The 10,232-nt window shown below is 44.4% G+C and overlaps 1 protein-coding gene across 2 annotated transcripts; it reads right to left on the reverse strand.

Annotated features, from left to right (window-relative positions):
* Positions 1–1,316: 1,316 nt before the first annotated feature.
* ndnfl (neuron-derived neurotrophic factor, like) lies at positions 1,317–9,922 on the reverse strand. Of its 2 annotated transcripts, none has more exons than XM_061690500.1 (4): positions 9,837–9,922; positions 5,049–5,281; positions 4,854–4,975; positions 1,317–3,094 (listed from the first exon to the last, which is right to left on the reverse strand). In XM_061690500.1, the coding sequence occupies exons 1-4, from the start codon at positions 9,879–9,881 to the stop codon at positions 1,686–1,688; spliced, it is 1,809 nt and encodes a 602-aa protein (XP_061546484.1). In that variant the 5' UTR covers positions 9,882–9,922; the 3' UTR covers positions 1,317–1,685. The 2 variants fall into 2 exon arrangements, with proteins under 2 accessions (XP_061546484.1, XP_061546485.1); XM_061690501.1 differs by lacking the exon at positions 9,837–9,922 and adding an exon at positions 8,785–8,851.
* Positions 9,923–10,232: the final 310 nt, after the last annotated feature.

Below are 10,232 nucleotides of genomic sequence, written 5' to 3' on the forward strand. Positions count from 1 at the left end.
GTGTCTTGCCCAAGGACGCTTCGACACGCAGACAGTCAAAGCAGGGATTCAAACCAGTGACCCATCGGTCACTGGACGACATGCTCTACCTACTGCGCCACAGCCGCCCCAATACTAGTGAAGTGAGATCATAGACAGAAAACTAATGAGGCTGCAACTGTATGTCATGATATTGCTTGAAAGATCATGGTACTTACCTGGCATCGCACAATAATGTGACGTTTTCTATCCTGCTCACAGCCACTTGGGGGCATAGTTCCATGGTATCTGGGTATTGCTGATAGGAAAAGCAATTATTATATATGTCTTAATAATACACTGTCTTAGCATAGGTTTCAAATCAATTCCATCAAATCTAATTCTAATAGACCATTTCATGTTTGTAAACAAAATGCATCAGGATACTTTTGGGTGGTAGCAAGTGGTTGACTACCACTGTGCTACAATGACAAAAACTTTTGTTTGGAGTTTCAGCCCCAGATATACCCCAAAAGATTTAGTATTATTTTTAAAAATGTCCTTCCATATAATAATTTAGCAAAACATCATGCCCAGCCTGTTAGCTAACCTTGGCGCTAGTTTGAGCAGTGCGAATGCATTCAATCGATTTCACCGTCAAAACAGCATTACAGTGCCAATACTGTAAGCAACAGAACAGTGAAGTAATGAGTCAGTCCCTCAATAATCATGTTGCCTAGGTCTGAATGTCCACCACGTCTATTTGTGAATCAATTTACCTGTTGAAATGTAAATTACAGTTGGCATTGTGTCTCCATTGGAAGAACTGTAAGAAAGAAGATGTTATATGAGGTACAGTTCTTACCTCGTTTTTAGCTGACACTTTGCACATTCACGCTAAAGCGGTACAGAAGACTAAAGTCATCATTCAAGCCATTTTCTTGTCAATCAGTCTGGCTATGTCAAATTATTTTTTTAGTGGTGCTTTGGAGAACGCTCAGGCTTTTGTCGCTTGGAGGTATGAGTTGTTATGGTGAAAAGTTCTATTGTGATTTATAGTCAAGCACGTAGAGGTACCTCAGTATTTATTGGTGCATTTGAAGCAGCACAAGAATACATCAAAGACAATGAGGCTATAGTCACAATTTTTTTCTTTTTTTTTTCTTCACTGCTTCATGCGAAAAACACAACACAAAGATACATATTTTTGACTTTGAACTTAGCATCTGTAGATTGCACTCCAACTGCGCCTATACAATACGCAGCACCGGAAATATACAGTACAAATCCCCCCAGTCCCCTGCTGCTCCCCCGGCCCCCCACACACATCTCTCAGATGTCATCCAATTATTGCCCCATCTGTTTCTGTTGCACGTTTGGCACACGGTCTCTGTTGTTTGTGCGTGTGTATTCTGAAAACGCAAACCTCATCTGTTCTTTGTACTCACGCACAAAACGAGCACTTGGACCCCTCCCACATCATTATCATGATGGACGATGAGAAGAGATGTGAGCATTCTTTTGTAAGTACTGAATATGATTATTATGAATGTTTGCTGGTGTGCGGATTCATTTCGCATCCTCAAAAGAAGACAAGCGGCCAGTCAAACCATTGCTCCTCCAGAAGGTAATAAATACTTCCTTATTTCCAATGACAGTCAAATGGCTTCATTCTCATGGTCAGTCTTTACAGTTTAGTCCACAACCCTCCTGCAGGGGGCGGCATCTCAACACTCCTTCCTGGTCTTGACTATCTTGCTGGCATACTTGACAGGGATCCCCCAGCGTCTCATTAAATAGACATCAAACACATAAGTGGTCCCGGCCTCCAGGCTCCCAATCACAGCCGTGGTGACGGCCCGCCTCGGGTTCAGCTCCTGGAAATACTTGCAGAGAACCCTCTCGGTATCTGAGCGGGATTCCGGTCCCAGGCAGGATGCATCGAGGGCGTCCTCGCCATGTCGGCTCCTCAGCTTTCGCCGGTAGACACAGTAGAGGCTCCTTTCCTCTGTGCCCATCCAAGCTAGGGTGACGCTGTCGCACCCACGTAAGCGGTTGAAGGATTTCACTTGCAAGGTAGACGGAAGGGATGGGACGCCCTTTCGGTGGTAGGCGGACGAGGTCTGCATTTTGACCGAAGTCTTCAGAACCCCAGGTAAAGCAGTGGTGGAGCTCTTGCTCATAGCGGTTCCTTCCCTCTCCAAGTGGATGAGATAGACCTGGCTTCCGTGGAGCCAAATCTGCACCATGTCCTTCCCCACAGCCTCGGTGGTCAGAACACGACCTTTACTCGAGACGGTGATCTGGACTTTGCTGCCTCCACCGCAGTTCTGTGCGGTGAGGAGGCCGTTCTGCTGCGAGCCGTGGGGACGGAAGCTGAAGAACTTCTCTGATCTGGGGCCTCCGTCGTAGAAGGTGACCCACCTCAGCTCACCCTCCCTTAACGTGGTGATGGACGGCCCGGCCTCGCCGTGGGTCCAGGCAGCGGTCCCCTCGTAGGCCATGCTGGTCCCATTCAGTCGGTCCCTCACGAAGACGTCAAAGTAGTACTGTGTGTCAGGTAGGAGCTCGGACACAGTGCAGACGCTCTCAGTTCCCTCGCAGACACACTGGAGATCTCCATTGGAAGTTGGAGTCTGTTTCTCCAAGTCCACTTCCCACTGCTCCCACCACCACTCCTTTAGGATGGGCCATGCTGTCACCCTCCTCTTCTTCTCTGTCTTCTCTCGGGATTTATCTCTCTCCTCCCTGGCATTCTTTTGGGCCGCGCAAAGACTGTGAAAGTTGCGTTCAGAGTTGACCAGGACACAATAGTCATATTTGTCTTGAGCGGGACTGGCCAGCGAGGCGCTGGGAGCCCAGCTGAGAGTGACGCTCGTCATCCCCACACCCAACGTGTGTACTCTGGGGTCAGCCGGAATCAGAGGGAAGGCACCCGAGGGCCCCGGACCTTGGTGGAGGTACACTGTAGCTCTGCTGCTTTGTTGCTTTGAGTGCAGCCTCAGGATGTAGATGGATGCACGGGGGTATGCCGGACTGCTGTAGTTGTCCACTGCACTGCCAGAAAAAGTGTGTATTTTCTCCTCATTCCCAGGACCCCTCCACCACATCTCGGGCATGCTCTTTTTGGAACTCCCTTTGGGAAAAAAGAATGGTATTCAATATAGAGTAGCACATGAATTAAATTTAGTAGACAAATATGGTTATTTTTGTTACTTAACGAGATAATATTATGGAAACTTGTTTAAACATTAACACATAATACAACACATTTGGGGATGTGTCCATTCACCACATACACACAGTATAGGGTATGAAGTGCTGCCTCCATAAGTAACAAAATCTGTACTCGCCAGTGTATGGGGCTTGGTGCACAGGCTCTATGAATGAAAAAAAGCCACTCCTAAAAATTGGTTAGTTTTTGTGAGACAGAAAACATGGGGTGTGTAAAGTGTCCTATAATTCTTGATCCTTGGGGTAGTATGAAGAAAGCATGTCACATACATGTTGAACCGTATGATTTCTCCCAATGAATGAAGAAAAATATAGCTAAGATTGAAAAACTGTTTCACTGAGCGCCACATAAAGAGCAAAATGATGAATGGTAGAAAAATAATTTGTGTTGCATATTCCAGCATGTTTACATATTCAAACAGATACCAAAAACTAACTTACAAGTTAAACTGTAGCCTATTTTTGTGCAACGCACAACCACTGAGAGGTTTGGAAAACACCGTTTCACTGTATTGACACATTTACTGGTTGCTTGGTTTCATCAAACTATGATGGAGTTGGAAAAAATACCAAAATCTTTCTAGTTGTTTCTGACCTATATTTACAGACAGATATCGGATGAATATTGAATATAAATCCAGTTTTTATAAAGAGGAAACACAACAGCAAATAATTGAACAAACGCTAAAAAAAAATGTCAATTCATTTCAAAGTGTGCAAACCTCAGTTGAATTATGTCACTGATAAATGGGGGGGAAAACTCCGAGAAATCTCTCTACAAACCTTACAGAATCAAAGTGAATAATTTACACTGGCAATGGGGGACCTGCCAACAGAATCTGAATGATTCATGTGTTATTTTATGATGTCATTTTTGTTATTTTACCATGTGGAGAATCTTGTTAGGCTGACTTGTGAATGTGCGTAGGAAGCCTGGGATAGAAGTTCTTCAACTTATAGCAGAAACAGTCAATTATCCATTGTTGAGACATGGTGATTAGATCCAGGGTACTCTCAGGATCTCATATTGAGACATCTTTGTAGCGGAAGTCAATAACAATAGGGTTTTTGCTTCCAGTCTCCCCCTCCAGCTGTGAAATTCCACTGACTTTAAGCCACCATATAAACCGACAGTGCTGAACATCCATTTATGTTGATAAAGTTAATCCACATTATAACATAACTTGTCTATGACATCAATATTGTCTGGTAATTTTAGTGTGCACCAAAACATACGTAACACGAAGCAGTACCCTTAGCAGCGCCAATGCTAACACAACACAATACGTGTCTTGGCTGGTCCACCAATATTAGAGAAGCCAAAACACAGCACCCAACTCGTAACAGTACACTTAGCAACAATGCTAATAGTAACACAACACAAGAGCTGTCCTGGCAAACAATAAAGAGTGCCGTTAACATCAATGCTAATGCTAACAAAACAATTATAGTAGGTGATCCAGGGTCACCAGGGCAACAACAGAAAGTATTTTCCTTATGACAAACCAAAGTACTGTTAACATGATTTTAAAACTGTTATTTTAAGGTGACAACTGAGATAAGCGCCAACTCACCCACGACCCTAATGAATATAAGCTGTATAGAAAATGGATGGATGGATGCATGTTGCTTTAAGGTTGGAGGTCAGATGGTCCACTCACACTGCTGACTCTTGAGAGGTTTGTCCTTCAGGGTGCGAGCAGACAGGCTCCACTCGATGGGGGAGTCACACGGGCTGACAGTAACCGACATGGCCGGGGCCTTCCTCAGTGTGAAGTACAGCCTGTGGACAAAAGTTGGATTGAGACATGGATGGTAGTAACAACAAGACAATGCAATAATTCTCGTTGCTCTACCTGCGAGTGCGTCCTTTAGGGAGCGTCATGGTGGTGATCTTCCCTTCCGATAACCACGCGTTGGGCCGGAGGGTCACCTCGTTCTCAGGTGCAGAGGCCGAATGGACCGGGGACCACGACACGCTCCAGAACATAACCAGAAATGTGCCGAGACACTGGAATAGCGATGCCAGTGCCATCTTTCCCGTTTCTTCGCTTTGCTCAGCCACCGCGTCTGTGATTGCCCCTTGGTTCTGGAAACACACAAAAGGAAAGGTCATCCATCACATGACATCAGCACTTAGTCTATCATTGGATGTTTGTGTGTGCGTGTACAAGTCCGTATGTGTGTGCACCACATTGGTGTCAAGTGTGTTTTACAATGTCACATGCTTTAAAGCTACACTAAATGGACAAAAACCTTGGGACACGCCTGTTAATCAATCAGTCTGGGTTTGGTTTAGACCACTTAGTCACTTGTCACTTGTACATACTGTATAGTACTTTAAAAAGTGACTTTTCAATGGATTAGGTTAGGCCTGTCATGATTATTACTACATAAAATAATATAATAATAATAAATAAATCAAATGGACACGGTAGTTTTTCTAGACTCGATAGGTTGTAATTGTTGTGGTGTGGTGGTGCTCACACAGTAACCCGACGGCGAGTTGAACAGCTGTGTCTTTAGGTGCTAGTGGGCTCGTGGAACACCTTGCGGATATTGCTCCATGTGCAGTGTGTAGCACACAACAGAGACACTTAAGGGAGAGTTAAACGTTTATGTCCACTAGCCCACGAGCTAATGAGCTAGAGAAGAAAGGAGCTAAACATTTTACTCTACTGCGGCGACATCGTTTAAAACGTCACTCCCTCCCTCCGAGTTGTTAACACACATGGGAAAGTTAACCGTTTATTACGTTGGCCAGCCCGCTACCTAACGAGCTAGCGAGCTAACAAGCTATACAGCTTGCTCGACGGTGGCCATGTCATACAACCCCAATTCCAATGAAGTTGGGACGTTGTGTTAAACATAAATAAAAACAGAATACAATGATTTGCAAATCATGTTCAACATATATTAAATTGACTACACTACAAAGACAAGATATTTAATGTTCAAACTGATAAACTTGATTGTTTTTAGCAAATAATCATTAACTTAGAATTTTATGGCTGCAACACGTTCCAAAAAAGCTTGGACAGGGTCATGTTTACCACTGTGTTACATCACCTTTTCTTTTAACAACATTCAATAAACGTTTGGGAACTGACGACACTAATTGTTGAAGCTTTGTAGGTGGAATTCTTTCCCATTCTTGCTTGATGTAGAGCTTCAGCTGTTCAACAGTCCGGGGTCTCCGTTGTCGTATTTTACGCTTGAGACAGGTCTGGACTGCAGGCAGGCCAGTCTAATACCCGCACTCTTTTACTACGAAGCCACGCTGTTGTAACACGTGCAGAATGTGGGTTGGCATTGTCTTGCTGAAATAAGCAGGGGCGTCCAAGACGTTGCTTGGATGGCAGCATATGTTTCTCCAAACCTGTATGTACTTTTCAGCATTAATGGTGCCTTCACAGATGTGTAAGTTACCCATGCCATTGGCACTAACACAGCCCTATACCATCACAGATGCTGGCTTTTGAACTTTGCATCAATACCAGTCCGGATGGTTCTTTTCCTCTTTGGCCCGGAGGACACGACGTCCACAATTTCCAAAAACAATTTGAAATGTCGACTATTCCGATCATAGAACACTTTTCTACTTTGCATCAGTCTATCTTAGATGAGCTCGAGTCCAGAGAAGCCGGCGGCGTTTCTGGGTGTTGTTGATAAATCGCTTTTTCTTTGCATAGTAGAGTTTCAAGTTGCATTTAAGGATGTAGCGCCGAACTGTATTTACTGACATTGGTTTTCTGAAGTGTTACTGAGCTGAGCCCATGTGATGATATCCTTTACACATCAATGTCAGTTTTTGATGCAGTACCGCCTGAGGGATCGAAGGTCACGGGTATTCAATGTTGGTTTTTGGCCTTGCCGCTTACATGCAGTGATTTTTTTCCAGATTCTCTGAACCTTTTGATGATATTATGGACCGTAGATGATGAAATCCCTAAATTCCTTACAATTGTATGTTGAGGAACATTGTCCTTAAACTGTTCGACTATTTTTTCACGCACTTGTTCACAAAGAGGTGAACTTCGCCCCATCTTTGCTTGTGAATGACTGAGCAATTCAGGGAAGCTCCTTTTATACCCAATCATGGCACCCACCTGTTCCCAATTAGCCTGTTCACCTGTGGGATGTTCCAAACAGGTGTTTGATGAGCATTCCTCAACTTTCTCAGTCCTTTTTGCCACCTGTCCCAGCTTTTTTTGAACGTGTTGCAGCCATAAAATTCTAAGTTAATGATTATTTTCTAAAAACAATAAAGTTCATCAGTTTGAACATTAAATATCTTGTCTTTGTAGTGTATTCAATTAAATATAGGTTGAACATGATTTGCAAATCATTGTATTCTGTTTTTATTTATGTTTAACACAACGTCCCAACTTCATTGGAATTGGGGTTGTATAAAACATCAGCGCCTCACTCCGATTTGTTGTGTGTTAGTCCCCAATTAACACACACGGGAAAATTAACTGTTTATTAAGCATAAACTCAGTGGCACACGTTATTCCCAGCTATCATCGGGCAGGAGGCGGGGTAAACCCTGAACTGGTTGCCAGCCAATGGCTGGGCACATACAAACAAACAAACAACCATTCACGCTCACATTCACACCTACGGGCAATTTAGAGTTGTCAATTAATCTACCACGCATCTTTTTGGGAAGTGGCAGGAAACCGGATTTGCCGGAAAAAACCCACGTAAGCATGGGGAGAACATGCAAACTCCACACAGGCGGGGCCGGGGATTGAACCCCGGTCCACAGAACTGTGAGGCAGATGCTCTAACCAGTCGCCCACCGTGCCGCCCTGTGGAGTTGAAGTGGTAATTTTTTCATGCTGATGGAGAGACGGTCAATCCTCAAAACACTTGGCCAACATAATACCGAGGCTTGAGAATCAAGATATTTGGTAGACCAATATGGTGGTGAAAACTTAACTGGGACTCGAAGGTTGGAAGACTCAAGTCTACCACTGACCAAGTAGAGAAAAACCTGTTGAAGACAAAAGGGAAAGAAGGAGGAACCCCTTTGTGTGCAGTACACAAATTGAGGTTTAGGGCTCGAAAAATGTTTTCCCTGTGTGGAGTTTACATGTTCTCCTCGTGCTTGCGTGGGTTTTCCCTGCGTACTCTACTCCAGCTCCCTCCCACATTCCAAAAACACACACTTCATTGTTCATTTTTTCATTGAAGACTAAATTGTCCATAGTTTTTAATGTGAGTGTGAATGCTTGTGTGAATGTTTGTCTACTGTATTTGTGCCCTGTAATTAAGTAACTTGTCCAGAGCGTGCCCCGCTTCTCTAGCCAAAATTCAACTTGGATAGGCTCCAGCTCACACACAAACGCAGCACAATCGGAAATGGATGGATGGATTGTTGTCATGTGCATACCCTATGACTCCGGTGTATCCTTCCAGGGTGGAACACAAAAGCCTCTTAGAATTTTGCGCTTGTGTGAATGAGTTTTTCAAACTGGTGTGGGTCTTGCGGCATCAGTGTATGACTCTAAAACCCATTTCTGTTCTACTCTATAGATGTATTTCTGTGCTGTGCAGGTGCAAAGATCCTCAGTGTACTTCGCTTACAGACTAGATGATTACAGGTCTGCGTGTACTTTTTGTGTCCCCGGAGAGGCCCACGTTTGTTTAAAACAACGGCGTCTCCGCAAAACGACACGAGCGCCTTTTTCTCTAACAAGATGTTAGCGCTGTGCCCCCGCAGATCAGATGACAATCGCGGCGGGAAGAACCACGAAGGTGGCTGCAGAAACACACAGACACACGCACACACACACACACACACACACACAGACACACACATCTGAGTCTTGCGGGACGCTCTAGGATTCCAAACTCGAGCTACAAAGTCGCACAAAAAGAGGCAGCGGTGGCTCATTACTCTTGCATGGTGAAAGGAAAGGAACTGGAGGGATGTTGTTGGTTTCTGGAGTAATTAGAGGGGAAGGAAAGTTAGGGGGGAGATGGTGGGAATCAGAAAAAAAACAGTCAAGTCGGTTGACGTTTTAAGGACAAGCTGATTGACTTTCATACTGATTTTGTGTGTGTGTGTGTGTGCTCGTGCACCCACTGATGAAATATGCATTTAGCTGCTTGGCAGATGAATTTTCATAAGGCAAAAATGAGAGAGCGAGTGGAAGAGAGGGAGCTTAGTGAACTTAACCAGCGGCCTCTATAAATACACACGGCGTCCACTTAAAACACTGCAGCACACCACTTTTGATGGCCCCGCTAGCTGTTTAGATTTAAATATATATTTCTCCCCTCCTTTTCCATAACTCCATGCTGTTTATTCCTCTTCTTCTTAGTCACTTGGTTTGTTGCTCAGAAGGAAGCCAAAGGGACAGGTTGGAGAGCCGTGTGGTATCCATTCACACATCGTATTCGCTTCCAGGACCATCTGCCTTTCTGTTATTTGTATGTAGGGAGGGATTAAGTTGCATGGTGGTACTTGTCTTTCCATTGAGGCGGAGAGGACGGTTGACAAGGTGACGGCTGGCGTGCGACTTGATGTTTAACACCCGGCGGCGTTCTCTCTCTCAGTGTGACTTTCAATGAGCGATTCAACATGCACGCATGCAAAACATCCCCCGAAGAAGTTGTAAAGCATCTTTTCTTACCGTCTCCTCTGTCGTGCAGGCTCTCCTCCGCCACTGGGATAGCATCAAGTGAGGGATGGAAGAGGAGAAGGAGGAGGAGGAGGAGGAGTGATGGAGGAGGAGGAGGCGAGTGGAGGGAAGAGGAGGAGCAACCAGCAGGTTGTTGTTTCTTCTTCATACAGGCTCTTGGAGACAACTCCTCAGGGGAGGTGGAGACACACTACAAACACTGGGACAAAACAACAAAAAAGTAATACCATTAGGAATATTTTACTTAATTTAAGCAAAATTATATGCCAATGCAACAAGAAAATTAGACTTTGAAAGATTCCTTTAAAAAAAAAAGAAGAAATGTCTTACAAATTTCTCTCAGCTCTCGAAGGCTGTAGCCGTGTTAAACTATGCCACGCTCAACTG

This window comes from Phycodurus eques, chromosome 11 (genome assembly GCF_024500275.1).
Source record: "Phycodurus eques isolate BA_2022a chromosome 11, UOR_Pequ_1.1, whole genome shotgun sequence".
In the NCBI taxonomy this organism is placed as follows: Eukaryota; Metazoa; Chordata; class Actinopteri; order Syngnathiformes; family Syngnathidae; genus Phycodurus; species Phycodurus eques.

Bases quoted from the DNA above. Each gene is read 5' to 3' on its own strand.
- ndnfl (XM_061690500.1), bottom strand. From the start codon at position 9,881: ATGCTATCCCAGTGGCGGAGGAGAGCCTGCACGACAGAGGAGACG. The intron at 4,976-5,048 runs GTAGAGCAACGA...TTTTGTCCACAG, and splicing joins CCTAAAGGACGCACTCGCAG to GCTGTACTTCACACTGAGGA. The intron at 3,095-4,853 runs GTGAGTGGACCA...TTTTTCCCAAAG, and splicing joins ACCTCTCAAGAGTCAGCAGT to GGAGTTCCAAAAAGAGCATG.